We start from the raw sequence: 18,473 nt of genomic DNA, 5'->3' as shown, positions 1-18,473 counted from the left end.
AACCTGTCTACAAAGAGGAACCTTGTCAAACACTTTACTAAAGTCCATATAGATCATGTCCACTGCTCTGCCCTCATCAATCCTGTTTGTTGCTTCTTCCAAAAAAACCAATCAAGTTAGTGAGACAGGATTTCTCACGCACAAAGCCCTAATCAGTTCTTGCCTTTCCAAATACATGTAAATTCTGCACCTCAGGATTCCCTCCAATTTGCCTACCACCAATGTTGGGCTCACTAGTCTGTAGTTCTCTGGCTTTTCCTTACAACCTTTCTTAAATAGTGACACCACGTGAGCCAACCATCCAGTTTACCAGACCCTTGTTTGGGGCTACAGATGATACAATTATCTCAGTAACGGGCCCAGCAATCGCTTCCCAGTGAGTCCTAGGGTACACCTAAATCAGGTTCCAGGGATTTATCCACCTTTTGATATGGCCCACTTAAGTGCATATAAAAACATGCATCCAGTGAAGGTATAATTGTTTCAACAACTTACAGGGGTCCATGCTTCTCAGAATTAAGCCGCGACTGGTCTTTGTTCTGGTAGCACCTTTTGATCTTCTGTAGTTGCTCTTTGGTGAATAGCTGACCACTACCTCTTTTTAACGTCAGTTTTTCACTACCACTTAATTCCTTCACTGTAGCAGTTATTTGATAAATTGCATATATTACAACTTCCAATTAGAAAACAGCCTTATACCTCATTTTCATTTTGGCATCACTTGCCTTACCAAGCATACTCTGCTGTGAACGGGTGTGTTTTAAATGCCCGTACATACTCTTTGCAAGACCTGCATGAGCCCATTTTCTGACTTGCTGTAGAGGCTAAGTAAATCATACATTTATGGGTGAAAAATCAAGCTTGACTACTTATGCACGTACAGTGATGACTCCGGAATCCGAACGCCCTATTGTTCGAACAACTCTGAATCCGAACAATTATTTCGAGAAAATTTTGCCCTAAAATCCGAACACGTTTTCAGAACCCAAACACCACGTACCGTTCAGGTCACACATTGTTTGTTCAGTTCGTCCCCAGAAGTAGTCATGAAAGCATCTCTTGTGTGTCCATCACTAGTTTACCTCATGTTTTCATCTTGGTTTGTGCTGGTTTTTAAATCATCACCCTTGTGCGTTCACCTTGGCACCCAAGAAGAGCAGTGAAGCAAATAAGAGTAAGAGGAAGTCTGTAAACCCTCTCCCTCCCTCCTCCTCTCCAGCTTCCACATGCACCACTCCTCACTAAGGTAAATGAAGTTATTTTCATGTTAGTACATTTATTTTTTGTTTTTATTATTATTACTTGATATTCATGTCATTTACTCACCTTATTTTACCTTAATCATGTGTATTTGCAGTTAAAACTGTCTTGGAAATTTTTTTTATTGGGTCCAGAAACTGATTAATTCACTTTCCATTATTTCCTATGGGGAAAATAGTTTCGGAATCCGAACTTTTCGCGATCTGAACAGCCTCCTGGAACGAATTAAATTCTGATTCCGAATTGCGTTTCATAGCTGAAAGGCAGATAACTTTGTTGTGGGATATATGCAAAAGCATGATTTATGATGCCAAAAATTGGAATTGTCTCATAAGCCAATGCACCCTAAATACTGTGATCTGTGATTATTAATAATGTCTTTAGTCACTTGTTGCAGTAAAATTTTACTATGTGAAATGTTGTTTCATCCTTTTCAGCTATTAGTTTTTAAGTTCAAATTTCTTTTAAGTGACAACAGTCTTTGTGGAGTCAGTAACAGACTATGGAGCCCTTGCAAGATTTTGAATCTACAGGCTAAGACGAGTATATTGAGTTTAAACTAATTAAATTTCAATGATTTTTGTTTTGCTGCATTTATTCAAAAATTAAAATGGCTTTGTATGTTGTGAATCTTTCCTTGAAAGAAGACTTGTCTTTATATGTCATTTAAATCTTGAGGAATGAAAAGAAATCCAAATAAAAGTTTACTAGGATTCAGTTACAAATGAGGCAAGTTGAACTTGTAAGAGGGGCAAGAGAAAGGAATGAAAATACTTGAAAGGGAAACCTGTGTTTTGTGACAAGGCATTTCATAGGAAAAGCAATGAAGGTTTATTCAACCAAATGTGGTCCAGGCAGGTCCATTAAAACTGAATATACATTGAAAACCATATGAACTATTTGTAACCCTATTTCAACTAAAAATGTATCCGAAGAATCAAAAGTTTAAACATTCCAAATGAAAGAATTCTTGAAATCTCTGACCACAATAAAGAGTTAGATTCCATTTGCTTGCATTTGACTTTGTCGGCCTTGAACTTGATTGTAGATCTTAACCCATAGGAGTCAAAACAGAACATAGCAGCAGCACTCCAAGCTAATGGACAGAGAGACAATGCTTTAGCCCAGGACAGTTTTAACTATGAATGTTAGATCAGGAAATGAAAACTCAAAATGAGGAAACTGCATCTCTTACTCAGAAGGAATTGGACCAACTTGTTTCAAGCAATGAACAGTTCAATTGGGATGACCCAAAAAAAACAGAATGAATGTGAAAAACTGCAAAAGTTGTTTGAAAACAAAGGAAATTTTAGTGGAACATTAGTATAACCTCTACAATGTTCTCCAGGAGGCTGAACTGGAATTTTAAATGAACTGGAGTCCCATGTTTTAACTGGAGAATGACTGATCTAAATGTGTTTTTCAGATTTAAACATTACAAAAAATCTGGCACAATAAAATCAAGATTTAACATTAGAACATGGACCAACTGATTCATAGTGATTCTAAAGAAAAACCATAGAGAATACAGAAATTAGAGTAAAAAGCATTCTAAGTGAGAATTTCTTCTGTGTTCCAATTTACACCGATCAAGGGGTAAAATAGAAGGCAGCCATGATGTTTTTGAAGAAGTTTATCAAACCAGATCAAAGAGGACAATTGTCTAACTAAAGACAGTGCTTCTATGTGAACTTCAATTTTCTTGCAGAAGGAGATTTGCTACAAAGCTTCTTGAAAGGTGACTCTACTTGCAGCAAAACAAATTCTCACTCGAGTCTAAAGAAGGTCAGAAGTCACACCACACCAAGTAGAAGCACCTTGGAACCTTGTGATTTCAAATGAAACTCTTGGACTGTAACCTGATATTATGACTCCTGACCTTGTCTACCCAGTCTGACACTGGCACCGCCACATTGAGTCAGTCATATAGCATTGAAACAGATGCTCCACAGTCCAAACACTCTCTGCTGACCATGTTCCCAAACTAAACTAGTCTCACCTGCATGCTATTGGCTAATATCCATCTAAACCTTTTGTATTCACGAACTTGTCATTTAAATGTGGTATCTGTACCTGCATCCACCACTTTCTCAGGGAGATCATTCCACTCTCTGTGGGTGGGGGGGAAGTAATACCACCACCCCCCCACCACCCCAAATGTCCTTTTCAAATCTCTATCCTCTCACTTAAAAATATGACCCCTAGTTTGAACTCCCCAGGCTAGGGGAAAGACCATTGTCATTCAACTTAACCAATGCTCCCCATGATTTTATATACCTCAATAAGGTCCCCACTCCACCTCCTTCGCTCCAGTGAAAAAAGTTCCAGCTTTCCATTTTTATACCTCTAACCCTCCATTCCGCTCTGGTTTATAATACCTTTCCTATATCAGGGCAACCAGAACTGCACACAGTACTCCAGAAGAGGCCTCACCAATGAACTTTAAGATGTGCCACGAAGACGACCATAAATCCTGACTGTTACAAGGATTTGGGTCAATTTAAGTTATGCATTGTGCATTAAACAGTCCGCTTTAATGTCACAATATGACTGCACGAGAGAATATAAATGTTATGTAGTAATTTAATAATTAAAGTGTATAGAATGTTGCACATTTTCACTTTCTTAGTTGGGGGGTTATCAGTTATGAGGTTTTAGGATTGATATTTTGGATTGTGTATTTGCACTTGTGTTAACATAAAATGGGTTTATTTGACTATTCTGAATTCTGCCTATGATTGAGAAAGGTGTGAAGTTCCTAACCTGGGAACAAAAGATGAGGACAGTTGAGCTAATGGTAAATAGTTTGCTGTTGCCTTGATCTTTTGAGTCAAAGAGAAGAATAGTGCAAAACAACAGTAGATGGTATGGTCAGCAGAGAGAACAGACTGCAGGTTTTATTGCAAAGTACAAAAATTGAATGTGCGAGACTGATGGCTTGTAGTTGAAGAGATATTTTGCACAATTATCTAAGAAGTCTGCAAGATTCGTCCTGCCATGGCCAAGGAAGAAGAAAGACCAGACTGTCCTTCTGGTAGGAGATTTGACAAGCTCTCCAAAAATTGATAGAAAATGGTGATTTGGGTTGATACTGTGTGAAATGGGGAAATGTGAACCCTTAAGAAGCTGGAAGTGACTGTGAACTGTTTGTTTCGGGATGTAATTTTATGGAGGGGGTGATATGTGGTAAACATATAAACAGAGCTTCCTTTTACATATTTAGAAGTAAAAGTTGTGTTCTTAGTCACTTTCTATAGCAAAAATGTAAAATCCTGAGTCATCCTTTTCAGCTTTAAGTGTAATTTTGAATTTCTTTTTAAATATTGTTTGTCTGAATGGAGATCATAACCCTACATGTTCTTATTACATATACATATCCACATTACATATCTCTACCCATCTTATGTCATGGTCTTCTAGACCTAAAGCTTAAAATTCTATTTTCTGTGCATGGTTGTGATCTGTGTTCATGAAATACTACCTCCCTCCCCCCGCAAAGTATGTCTTGGACTTCCACCATTTTTAGTCTTTCAACATTCAAAGTTCAAAGTTTGATATATCCAGTAAGATTAGAATGGGAATGTATGAATATGTATTGAGGCTGAGAAATAACACGTTAGCTGAATACATATATAGGAATCTCGGGGTAATTGGAGAAGCTGGCGTAGCCGTAATAGCAGCCTCCAGGTGTAATACGGACCCCAAATTAAACTTTGTTCTTAACCTATATAGCATGATAGGGTACAGAATAACTGAGCAGGTCTGCACATGTCATTGGAAAAATGTAATGGGCCAAATTATGGAATTGGGATCAAACATGGTGATGGGGTTGTGTAAATCCAGCCGGGGAGGAAATGGCCTAGTGGTATTATTGCTGGACTGTTAATCCAGAGATCCAGGTAATGTTCTGGGGACCTGGATTTGAATCCTGCCACAGCAGGTGGTGGAATTTTGAATTCAATAAGCATCTGGGCTCAAGAGTCCAATGGTGACCATTGTCATCGTCATCTGAAAAATCCATCTGGTTCACAAATGCCCTTTAGAAAAGGTAACTGCCATCCTCACCTGGTCTGACCCATTGCAACGTGGTTGACTCTCAACTGTCCTTAGGAGATGGGCAACAAATCTGCCCTAGCCAGTGATGGCTATGAATGAATACAAAACAAATTCATTTAAAACTTTGAGACTACTTGAGACCTTAAATAGTGCAAAGAGACTGACTGTTCAGGAATGCTGATGTGCTAAATAGCACAAAACATAATCAAGAAGTGACTTTGTTATTGATTTGTTGATCTATAATAATTGGAAAGGAAAAATACTTGCCTCCGGTACCCTACCACCGATCTATGTAGATACATGCCTTAGCAGCTGAAGCATGAAATTCTAGTCAAATGTCTTCTGTACTGAAATAACATTCTTTTATAATCTTTCAATGACATTTACTCTTACTTTGTTTATGACTTTGCATGTTGTCAACTTTATATTACCAATTCCAAATGCGTCTTTGCAATCAAACATGTGGATTTGACATCAAGTTAATGAATATTATTCAGTACTTGTGGTTGATAAAACACCAATCAATAAACCTTAATTCAGCCACATAAGCACTGCCATGTGACCATGTTAAAGCCATGCAAGTGAAATAAGTGTGTTGGCGCAGCTATTCTCTCTGCATATACAACTATACTAAATGCATATGGGGAAGTTTGAAATTGCAGGAAGTGCAGAACAGCAAAGGAAACTACTTTCCACAATGCAGTTAAAAAAACAGTACTCTGGGTAGCTCCAACCATGCCACCTCTCTTATTCACTTGGGCTCACCAATTTTTTGTGTATTTTGCGCTATCAATTTGATCTCTTCTGTTTTCTCCTCCATGAAAGAACTGAGGTACAGAATGAGACCTTGTATGCAGCACAGGCGGGGGAGATCATGTGGCTTGCATGGCTACTGCAAGGATGAAAGGTCTTAAATGGACAGTGTCTTGCAATTTTCCCCTGTTTGGGTGATGGCTTAATCATTTGTATTTGGAGGATGAAATATGTTGAAAGAATGAAGAAGACCATACAGAAGGTAAGCAATCTAACATTACCTACCTGAGTAGGGTCTTCAGCATTCTTCAAATTAAGTTCTCTGCATGTCAAGCTCTTAACCTGTCCTATGTTATTTGATATGTGATTGAGAATTTATACCCTTCGCATTTTCTCCTCAAATCAAGGCTGATTTTTGAGTCTGCAGTCATCATAGGCAGCCTTGCTCCCTACCCAGCTCATAAAATGTCCCATTATATTTAAATATGCATCCTCTCTAAGCCCTCAGTGTTGTATAACACTAAGATAGGGAAGGTTTATACTCTAGATTTTACAGTATTACCTTGGGCTGCTCTAAAATATCTGTAAGGAAGTGGATAGTTATGCCATTTATATGTCAATGAAGCTTGTTATCAGCTGCTTTTTCCTTATTGTCCATATGTTTTGAATAATGAGTGGAAATTACATCTTGCTGAGTTAACTGTACAACTATTCAGTAAGTGAATTATAATTGTCAGAGATAACCAATAACATTTCTGAATGTGATTATAATGATATTACAGTTGCAATTGGACCTTGCTCTCCAGGGTACTACATTGGTTGTTATGTGCTTCCAGCAGAGAGAAGAAAAATCCCTTAACAAGTAGCAATGAAACCATGAAAGAACAAAGAGAACAATACACTTTGTGGCCTCCTGAAGTTGAAAGCTGTGATCTCCAGATTGTCTTTGAGTTTTCTGTTGAGCAGAAGTTGTAGTTAGGCTAAAAACAGAAGTTTACATATTCCTCTCTCAATGAATAATGAAGGAATTAGCAGAAGAGAATCTGTAAACATTATCCAGTGCATGGATCTTAACATAGTTCTTACAAACAAATGAAAAAGTTTTTTTTTAACTGGTTCAATATATAAACTTCTCTTTTTTTTTGAAGCGACCAATCCGAACATTTGCTAACGATGACCGACATGTTATGGCAAAACATTCCTCGGTGTACCCTTCCCAAGAGGAGCTTGAGGCTGTGCAGAATATGGTTTCAACAGTTGAATGTGCGTTAAAACATGTATCAGACTATTTGGATGAAACTAATCTGCAGACCGTCAATTTGGATACCAGTGAAGATGGAGCTACAGATGTGAAGAAAAGCGGCATTTCAGAGAGCAGTACAAAGTGAGGTTCTTGCTAATGTTGCTGAAGGGTGATGCAGTGTTTTCTTAGAGAAGGGATTTTGTAACTGATTCTCCTTTCAGCTTCAGTGAAAGTGTGTTCTGCTGATTTTATTAGATTTTAATTGACATTGTTTGTTAATTAGTTCCTAGCACATTATAGTTGTAAAATGTGTTCAACATTGCTTAAGTAGATTCTCTAGCCCAAAAGTTTTAACGAACATGTCCCACTTGCAGAAGCGTGAGATTATTTTAAGTTTTGGCAAACGACATTGTATTGCATTGTTTAACTTAGAATTTTACATGATATTTCTATGGCCATAGTTCCCAAATTTATCTTTCAGTCCAGTTAAGAAATATTAGAAGTATACTGTCATTGGAGCTGAGGTTGGTCTCCTGGGACTGTGCCTCCGGCCTCATTACTCCATATGAGAAATATCTGCAGAAACAATATAGCACATGTCTAGAGCATTCTAGAGGTTCTGGTCAACACGTGTTATCATAATGTATCAGAAATTCAAAGTACAATGTGCTGTGAAGGTGAGTGTAAGAACCATGCAATAGTCATCACTGCATTGCAGGTAAGATGTCTATTTAGCTCTGAGTACTAGATGCCAGCTAGCTAACAAGCCAGTCAAAAGAAAACAGGCCAGCAGCAGACACTCAAGTGAGAGTCAACCAACCATTGTCAAAAGGAAACAAAAGAGAGTATTGAAGTTGGAAAGTCAATTTGAGGTTGTACAGGACATTGGTGAGGCTTCTTCTGGAATACTGTGTCCAATTCTGGTTGCCCAGTTATAGGAAGGGTATTGTTAAGATGGAGAGGGTTCAGAAGAGATTGACTAGGATGTTGCCAGGTATGGAAGCTTTCTGTTATGAAAAAAGGCTGGATAGGCCAGGACATTTTATCAGTGGAGCATAGGATGTTAAGAGGTGACCTGATAGAAGTTTATAAAATAATGAGGTATAGAGTCAATGGTAGTTGTCTTTTCCCTCATATAGGGGGATTTCAAGACTAGGGGCACATTCTTAAGGTGAGAGGAGAGAGATTTAAGAAAGACATGAGGGACAATTTTTTTACAGAGGGTGGATCGCATGTCAAATGAAGTCCCTGAGGAAGAGGTGAATGTGGGTGGTACTACAATCTTTAAAAAACATTTGATAGATACATGATTAAAAGATTTGGAGATTTATGGACCAGGAGCAGGCATGTGGGGCTAGTTTAGTTTGGGATTATGTTTGGCATGGACTGTTCCGACCAAAGGGTCTGTTTCTGTGATGTGTGACTCTATGACTAAGTACGTAATTGATCTGGTTCTTGAAAATGAAGTGGGACACATGGAGCTTTTTAGAACGCTGATCATTATATTAGTAGGTTTAGAACAATTATGGAAAGCTACAAGGAATAATTAAAGGTAGAGAAGCACAGCTAAGCACTAATTTCAGTTAGTTGAAAGAGCAACTGGCTCAGGTGAGTTGCAAGTAGAAAATGCTGTACCTTAATGCTGCTCACCCTCCTCAGCAAAGCTGAATTTCCTACTGAAGCCTGCACTTCATCTTCACAGCCCCTCTCCAAAATGGCTGCTCCCACTAGAGCTTGCCTCCTTTTTATACGCTGCCACTAGGAAGGAAAATCTTCTTCCAGAATCCTCTTAGACACGTCCCAATACTACCCTTAGGATGCTCTTCCTCCTGTTGAGCATTGGGGGTTCTTGGGGGTTCTTCGCAATTCCATACTAAATTGTAGTGAGTAAGCAGACTTCTTGAATCCAATTGAGTCACTATTTACAATCACCCACTGGTGAAGCTGGTGCAGTTGACGTCCTATATATGGACTTTGAGAAGGTGCTCAATAAAGAGCTACGCGATAGCAAAATCGAAGCCATTAGGAAGGAAAATCTTCTTCCAGAATCCTCTTAAACACTTACCAATACTATCCTTAGGATGCTCTTCCTCCTGTTGAGCACCAGGGTTTCTTCGCAATTCTGTACTAAATTGTAATGATTAAAAGTCTTTAGCAGCATGGATATATAATGGAAAATGAGACAAACTGCAGAGAATGGTGGCATGTGTTTTTTTCCAGGCTTGAGGGCAGAATGCAGTAATATCTCCAGGTTTTGGAATTGTGGTCATAATTTTGACGCACCACTGACCAGGATTTAGGGCTAAATTCAAAGTTTGCAGATGGCAGAAAGCTTGGAGGTGTACTGATGACCAAATGATGCAGCATTTTTCAGGAAGGCAGAGAGGTTGGCGGATTAAATACGCACACAGAAGATGAAATTTAGAATAAGTGATGCGGTTTGGAAAGAACGAGTAGAGGCAATATAAACAAAATTGTCACGGGAGTGCAGGAACAGATACATGTTGGGGTTCACAGACAAAGCTTTGAAGGTACAAGAACAGCCAATAAGGCCATTTAATAAGCGTGTATGGAATACTGGATCTTAGTGTTCGTGCCTCAACAGTACATATAGATGCATAAATTGCAAAAGCAAGGGCTTTAATTAAGTATTTATAAATGACTGACAATGCCTATCTGAAGGAAACTATTTTGCACAACTGTTGGCAGCATAATTTATGGGTGCAGAGGAGATTTGTTGGAATGGGAGCAAGTAGAAAGAGCTTCAGTTATGTGAAGAAGCTAGGGAAGGCTAAGGGAGAGAGTTGAGGTGTTCAAAACTATTGAGTGTGTATTGGGAGAAATTTTTTCCCACTGGCAGAAAGACTGTTACCAGTGAATGCAGATTAGGATAACTCAGTAAACTCAGGACAGATGGGGATGACTTTAATGTAGTGAGTCCTGTTCTGTAAGGCATTCCTGAAATAGTAGTAAAATTGGATTTGATACTTAATTTACTTTAGAAAATTATCATATCTGACAAAGATTTGCAGGACATGATATATATATATTATATATATTAATAAATAGTATATTTGAAAGCTTAAAAATATCATAGAACAAAGAACAAAGAAAATTTGCAGCCCAGAAACAGGCCCTTTGGCCCTCCAAGCCTGAGCTGGTCCAAATCCACTGTCTAAACCTGTCGGTCAATTCCTAAGTATCTGTATTCCTCGCTCCCTGCCTACTCATGCATCTTCCCAGATGCATCTTAACTGAATCCAGCATGTCTGTCTCTACTACCTCTGCTGGCAATGTGTTCCAGGTACCTACCACCCTCTGTGTAAAGCATTTTCCGCATGTATCTCCTCTCACCTTGAACATGTGATCTCTCGCTGTTAAATCCCTTATCCTGGGAAAAAGCGAATCTCTATCCACCCTATCTATACCCTGTCTTTATTCCTGAAAAAAGGCTCATGCCTGAAACGTCGATTCTCCTGCTCCTTGGATGCTGCCTGACCTGCTGCGCTTTTCCAGCAACACATTTTCAACCCTGTCTATACCCTTCATGATTTTGTAGACCTCAAGCAGGTGCCCCCCATAATCTCCTTTTTTCTCATGAAAACAATCCTAACCTACTCAACCTCTCTTCATAGCTAGCACCTTCTATACCAGGTAACATCCTCGCAAGCCTTCTCTGCACCCTCTCCAAAGCATCCACATTCTTTTGGTAAAATGTGGTCATTAGAACTGTTTTCTAAATGCATCCGAACCAATATCTTGTACAGTTTTAACATGACATGCCAGCTCTTATACTCAATACCCACTCCAGTGAAGGCAAGCATACCATATGTCTTCTTGACCACTCTATCCATCTGTGCAGCCACCCTTAGGGTACAATGGACCTGAACTCCCAGATCTCTCTGTTCATTAACTTTTCCCAAGACTCTTCCTTTTACAGCACAGTTCAATCTAAAAATTAGACTTGCCAAAATGCATCACCTCACATTTGCCTGGATTGAACTCCATCCGCCACTTCTCCATCCAACTCTCCAGTCTATCTATATTCTCCTGTATTCTTTGACAGTCCCCTATGCTTTCTGCTACGCCACCAATCTTCGTGTCATCTGCAAACTTACTGATCAGATTACCAATGCCCTCTTCCAGATTATTTATGTTTATCACAAACAACAGTGGACCCAGCACTGACCCCTGTGGAAAACCACTGGTTACCTTTCTCCATTTCGAGAAACTCTCTTCAACTACTGCTCTCTGTCTCCTGTTGCTCAACCAGTTCTTTATCCACCTAGCTATAACGCCCTGCACGCCATGTGACTTTACTTTCTCCATTAGTTTACCATGGAGAACCTTATCAAATGCCTTACTAAAGTCCATGTATGTGATATCTACAGCCCTTCCTTCATCTATCAACTTGGTCACTTCCTCAAGGAACTCTGTTAAGTTTGTAGGCAAGATCTCCCCCGCACAAACCATGATGCCTGTCACTGATAAGCCCATTCTTTTCCAAATATAAATAGATTTTATCCCTCAATACCTTCTCCAGCAACTTGCCCACGACTAATGTCAGACTCACTTGGCTGTAGTTACCTGGAATATTCCTCCTACCCTCCTTGTCCGGGGGGACAACATGAGCAACCGTCCAGTCCTCTGGCACTTCACCTGTGATTAAGGATGCTACAAAGATATCTGTCAGGGCCCCAGCTATTTTCTCTCCCGCCTCCCTCAACGACCTGGAATAGATCTCATCCGGTCCTGGGGATTTGTTCACCTTAATATCCTTTAGCCTACCCAATACATCTTATGTCAATGTGATCCAGAATAAACAAACATCTATCTCTAATCTCAACATTCAGCATGTCCCTCTCCTCAGTGAACACAGATGCAAAGTAATCATTCAGAATCTCACCCATTTTCTCAGGTTCGACACACACAATCTTCCTTCCTTATCCTTTAGCGGATCAACCCTTTCTGTAGTTACCCTCTTGCTCCTTATATATGAATAAAAAGCCTTGGGATTCTGCTCGCTAAAGTTACTTCATGACCCCTTTCACCCCGCTTGATTCCTCGTTTAGATTGGTCCCACTCTCCCGATATTCCTCCAAGGCCCGTTCTGTTCTTAGCTGCCTGGATCTTATGTACATTTCCCTTTTCTTCTTGACTAGTTGCACGATTTCTCCTGTCATCCGTGGTTCACAAATATTGCCTTTCCTATCCCTTGTTTTCAAAGGGGCATACCTATCCTGCAATATCTTCAACTCACCTTTGAAAGCTTCCCACGTATCAAATGTGGACTTCCCTTCAAATAGCTGCTCCCAATCCACATTTCCCTGCTGAATTTTGATATAATTAGCCTAAGCCTACTTTAATACTCTTCCCTTTGGACCACTCTCATCTTTATCTACGAGTATTCTAAAAGTTAGAGAATTGTGGTCACTGTTCTTGTACCACTTGGCCTGGCTCATTCTCCTACACCAGGTCCATAGAAATCACAGAATCCCTTTAGTGTGGAAGTAGTCCATTCAGCCCATCAAGTCCACACTGACCCTCCGAAGAACATCCTACCCCTCTACCCAATCCCTGTAACCCCACATTTTCCATGATTAATCCACCGAACTACACATCTTTGGACTGTGAGAGGAAGAGCTGAAAATGTGTTGCTGGAAAAGCGCAGCAGGTCAGGCAGCATCCAAGGAGCAGGAGAATCAACATTTCGGGCATGAGCCCTTCTTCAGGAATCATGCCCATGCCATGTTTCAGGCTCATGCCCGAAATGTTGATTCTCCTGTTCCTTGGATGCTGCCTGACCTGCTGCGCTTTTCCAGCAACACATTTTCAGCTCTGATCTCCAGCATCTGCAGTCCTCACTTTCTCCTACTGTGAGAGGAAGACCAGACACTCAGGGGAGCGCCATGCAGAAATGGGTAGAACGTGCAAACTCCACACAGACAGTCTTCGGAGGCTAGAATCAAACCCACATACATTGTCTGTGAGGCAGCTGTGCTAACCACTGGGCCACTGTGCCACACCATATTGTACCCTTCAAAGGACAAATTATTTTGGCTCTTTGTAGAAGATTTGCCACATGTAATTACTTTTCCCTATTTGAAGGAAAAATAAATCACATAATTGATCTTGATTTAACAGTGAACAGAGTGGTCGAGTATTGTGTGGAGTGATGCGAATTGGATTGGTTGCAAAGGGTTTACTGATAAAGGGGGACCTGGATTTGGAGCTTGTGCTGATGTGTAAAGAAAAGCCAACCGAGAAGTTATTACACACTGTCTATACCAATTTACCAATACAAATACAGGTGAGTTTGGCGAAATCTGTTTTGCTTGATAGGAAAATGCTCCAACTGCGATTGAATGTGACTACATGTTTGAAATGTTCGATTTGGACTATATGACACACTGTTTAATAACTGTTGCCAAAATGTACAAAATAAGGATCTAATCCAGTAAAAATTCATCAACCTATATGGGTAGTTGAAGCAGACCCCATGAAGTCTCATGACATCAGATCAAACGTGGTTGAGGAAACCACCTGATTTACGCCCCCCCGCCCATGTGTCTCCCTCTTTCATGCTTCCCCTCCCTTCCACTCACTGGTGGTTGCTGTCATGCACATGTACGGTGTTTCATGCTGACACGCTGTCTCTGCTGCGCGCGCATGTGGCATGCGGGCCCTCTCTTCACAATATGCTAATGTATATGTGGTTTGCTTTGTTTCTTTAGACTAAAATTACATGTGTCAATGTTTTCAAATTTTGGCACCTTTAGAAACTTTCAGAAGAAAAGTATGAAGTTGAGAAGTGTGTGGAAGAAGCAGCTATTACTGTTCAAAATACAAAAGAACCCAAGTTGACACTCAAGATTATTCTGAGTTCTCCAGTGGTGAGAGATGAAATGGAAAAGAAAGAAGATGGAGGTATATTGCCCAGCATTTTTCAGATACGTGTTACATGTTTTCTATATTGTTGCTTGCTTGTAAGACTTCTGTGGTCTTGCAGAGCAGGTTTGAACACACCTTGAAAATTACTTCTGAGGTCTCAGCGGTCACTTACAGCAAAGCATGCGGACCATTTCAGAAATGAAAAGCAAAGAGTTCCTTATCCAGAATTTCAAACGTAGTTATTTTAATTCAGATTTCTAAATAAATTGATACCTGTAAATTTATGATATTGAAATACAGCACCATCTTAAGTAAAATTGAATATTCCATATTTAAAGGTGTACAACTCCATATTAGTAATTCTTATTTGTATTTAGTTACCTGACTCTTGCATATTTCACAACATGTTCTGCCCATGTAAATGTTGTAAGACTTTCTGCGTTTTTAATAATCTATACAGTGTCAATTTGCCCCATCTCAGTGCTGTAAAATACAAACCATGCACAATATAATAGAAATAATAATGCGTTTTAATCCAGAAGCATTCATCAACGTAGAACCAACCATTATACACTTCAAATGTATTCATATGTTTTGGAAGGGAATAGCAGATAATTAATGTTTGTGCAGAACATTAGTATTTAATGGTATGGCAGTACAGCACATGTAGGCAATGCAGTTTTGTTTGTAGCCCTAAGCACCAATGGCAAGATTTGTAAAATGGCTATGCTTCAACAGAATTTCTCTTAATAAATAACATCTTAAAGCATTGAAATTTGTTAAGCACAACCTACATTTTCTGACTCTAATTTAAAAATCTGTAATCTGGATACACTGCTCTTATATCATGTGTAACTTATAAGAATTGGACTTTGAACCTAAAGGGTATTTGATATTCAAGCAGTATAAATATGATTATCTTCAAATATGCTTTGAGTACATTTATTTAAAGTGCATGAAACTTAGAGCAGCACTGAGATTGGGAAAGGAAAAGAGCTGGTAAGAATAAAGTAGTGTTAATTTGTTTTTATTGTTTACTTGTAGGCTTTTATTTTGGTTTAGTCTCCAAAGCGTGTCAGTGGTAGTTTGTTGAGCCTTACTGGACAATGTCAGACCTTTGACCAACTGGCCGCTCTCTGTCATGGGAATGGAGGCAGCTGTGCCCACCTGGGCAGGAGGGGACTCCCTGTTGCTGTTCTCCCCATTTCTAGACTTGCTACAAGTCCCTTCAGTAATATTCCTACTGTTCAGCAAGAAATTATGGTATAAAATAAGCTTAGAAACTTAACAAGTTTCCAAATAAACTCCATTAGTAAAAACCAACTGATTTAAGTACACATTAGTCTAAAGTTAATACCATACAGAATTTCCTGCCTCACAGTATGCTATACAGTCACTAATCAGCACCCAAAGCAATGTGGGCTTAGGAGACTTACTCAGCTGTTTACATTTTGTCTTATACGAATGATTCATGTGCATTCATGCCCTGCTCTCTAGGTTGGGGGAAATCTTGAAGTCGCTTGTGCTGTTGCATAATTTGAAAAGTTGAGATAAGCAAGTTGTTGACATCTACGGACCATGTGACTTACAATTATCGGTTTGAAATTAATGTATTGACAGCAACAAAAATTGAAGAATTTTGAGTTAAACTTTCTCGATTTAATTCTTGAATTAACTATTACCATTACTTCAACTTCTTCACCAAGATTTTAACATTTTAGCATTTTGTTAAATCCAATATATAGTCAGTCATGATGCCATACAGTTCAGATATAAAGCCTCTTGAGATGTTTATTGGATTCATACTGCTTGAAATGTAGTTTGGGTGTCAGTAAAACTTTTATATTTGCAGTGGGCATAATTTTCCCTGCTGAATGGCTTTCTGCCATACATTCTGAATCTATTCTGCAGGGAGTTATATACTTTTGCTGTCATCATGAGCCATGGAACACTTCTTTATTTGATGGTAAAATTAGCATTTTGGAAGCTTACATTAATTTCAAACTCAAAATTGTACAGGGCATGAAGTGAATACATGAGTGTTTTAAAAGGGACTTTGGTGCAAGTCTACCCCATTCACTGCCTGCTCTTTGTCCCTTGCCCTTACCTTTTTTTTCTGTAGAACTTGCATGTAAAAGATGACTGACTGCAAAAAGAATGTATTGTTGTATTTCAATACAAGTTTATAGGAGAACTGTTTTCAGTGCAATAAACTGGATCGCAAGAACCTTTTCAAAAAAAAAACAAAATTTAATAGTGGGAGCACTGTTTAAATTAACCATAGCCCATGGACATTAATACAGACTGAAGCTATATTTATAGTTTGAAAAAAATTGGTAGTAAGCTTTTTTTTGGGGGGGGGGGGAAGTGAGGGAAAGGACATAGCTGAGTGATGAAGAAGTGAGTGAGATTTTGCAATTTGATATGTTTTGATACTGAATTGCATGGTTAGAAAAAAATTGCCCCTGCAGACAGTCATCCTTTATGCTGTCTAATCCAATGTTTTAGACTATTAACCACCCATCTACAGCAGTTTATCTTTGTACCCCTTGTGTAAGAAATATTGTACTTTATAGCAGATGTTTTTGTTGCTTTAAAAGGCAGAAAACTCCCAACTGTTTGAAAATATTTGAAATTGTTATATGCTTCTTTAAATTTCAGTAGGGGTTAACTGCCAGATTGAGTTTCTGTTACATTTTAATACCTCTGTTGCAAGTCTCTATGGGTAGTTTACTTCCATCAGAATCTAAAGCCAACTGACAGTTTTGGTGAGAACTTTTCAGAAGACGAGTTGCACTTGCATAAGGCATTAAAATGATAAGGCCGTACGTAGCTAATTTCTGGTTCCCTGGGTCTGAAACGTTGATGTTGTGTTGCAGCAATAAGAGAGAATTGCAAAACCGTTTTTACATTACTTTGATAGTGTAAGCTCTTCATTTTGATCATAAGTTGAAATTATCGTTAAGGGAAATCCAAGCTGAAGAATTCAAAAATTTGGGAGTAGGTCATGTTTTCTCTCCTATTCACTATTTTAATATAGAGCTACCCAAGAAACCAGAAATTAAGGAGGCCTGTCTAACAGTCAACAAAAGTATCTGCTGTGTGGTATAATCTGTTGTGTTCTGCATTTTAAATAAGACTCAGAATCATATACTCTGCAGTTGATATGCCATTGATTCGTATCCCGAATGAATGCCTTTTGCTTCTGTCTCACATGTTCACGTTACTGTAAATGGCTGTTGTAGTAACCACAATGCACTATTAAACCATTAAAATTTCTGGGAGCCTTGTTTGCCTAGGATGCTGCCACTCCCTAGTACTGAATGACAGAAACCCCTTGGTCAAACTGTATCTGTCTTCTTATTCCATTCACCAGTAGAAAATTTTGCGATGAAAGATCCACCGGACTTATTGGACAGGCAGAAATGCCTAAACGCCTTGGCGTCTCTGCGACATGCCAAATGGTTTCAGGTTGGCTACTTGTTCTTACCTTATTGTTATTGTAGCCTTATGAGGTTTTAATGTTAAAATGATTTGTTATTTTGAAACATTTGATGCTATTCATTTGCTCTTTGTAGCTTTGGTACTCTGCGCACAGTTTAAGCTCAGTCGGTGTACTACAATAGGTAGTTTATTTTTGCTAGTTATCATGAGGCTACAAAAGCAATTGTTAAACATTTATCCTTTTTGCTTGTATTTGAAGTCGATCATTCTAGAGATGGAGTTTGTTCTCTGTAAATTTTCATTTTTGTTTGCATGATAATTTAATTTAATTTTCTAAGTTACTGAGAAGTACCAAGGTACTATGTAATTTGCATCTGCAAAGCCAATGATAATTACATCATATCACATGATATCACAACAATTCTGTATGTTTTAGGCAAGGGCAAATGGATTAAAGTCATGTGTAATTGTGATTCGTATTCTACGTGATTTATGCAACAGAGTGCCCACATGGGGACCATTGAAAGGCTGGGTAAGTTTACATATAGGCTGTGCCCTTGTCAAACAAAATGGCCCAAATACAATGACATTTTGGAATAACACTCTGGTTTTAATTAAATGTAGTAGTTTGATACATCAAATATAATTTTAAATTCATGCAAGCTTTTGAGGGATTTATCTTGGTGAAATTGTAATTAAGTTTATCTCTTGGCACGAACCAGGTGAATTTGAACTAAGAATTTGGGATTATATTTATTTGGAAATAATCTTGAAAATCTTTCATCCATTTGAAATGGATGTAATTTTGTGAAAACAAAATCTCCAT

At 38.8% G+C, this 18,473-nt stretch overlaps 1 protein-coding gene across 7 annotated transcripts in view; it reads left to right on the top strand.

The window, feature by feature from the left end:
• strbp (spermatid perinuclear RNA binding protein) overlaps positions 1–18,473 on the top strand; it is a 198,107-nt gene that overhangs the window by 108,524 nt on the left and 71,110 nt on the right. For 6 of the 7 annotated variants that reach the window (XM_072566326.1, XM_072566323.1, XM_072566324.1 and 3 more), the window contains 6 exons: positions 6,142–6,331; positions 7,218–7,453; positions 13,457–13,622; positions 14,092–14,239; positions 17,580–17,674; positions 18,084–18,179. In XM_072566326.1, coding sequence (XP_072422427.1) covers positions 6,293–6,331; positions 7,218–7,453; positions 13,457–13,622; positions 14,092–14,239; positions 17,580–17,674; positions 18,084–18,179 — 780 coding nt within the window. In that variant the 5' untranslated portion in view covers positions 6,142–6,292. The remainder of the gene's footprint in view (positions 1–6,141; positions 6,332–7,217; positions 7,454–13,456; positions 13,623–14,091; positions 14,240–17,579; positions 17,675–18,083; positions 18,180–18,473) is intronic. The other variant, XM_072566329.1, reaches the window with a different exon arrangement.

Source organism: Chiloscyllium punctatum, chromosome 49 (assembly GCF_047496795.1).
Source record: "Chiloscyllium punctatum isolate Juve2018m chromosome 49, sChiPun1.3, whole genome shotgun sequence".
NCBI lineage: Eukaryota > Metazoa > Chordata > Chondrichthyes > Orectolobiformes > Hemiscylliidae > Chiloscyllium > Chiloscyllium punctatum.
The sequence above is the reverse complement of the archived record's forward strand: the minus strand, read 5'-3'. Positions and strand labels throughout refer to the sequence as shown.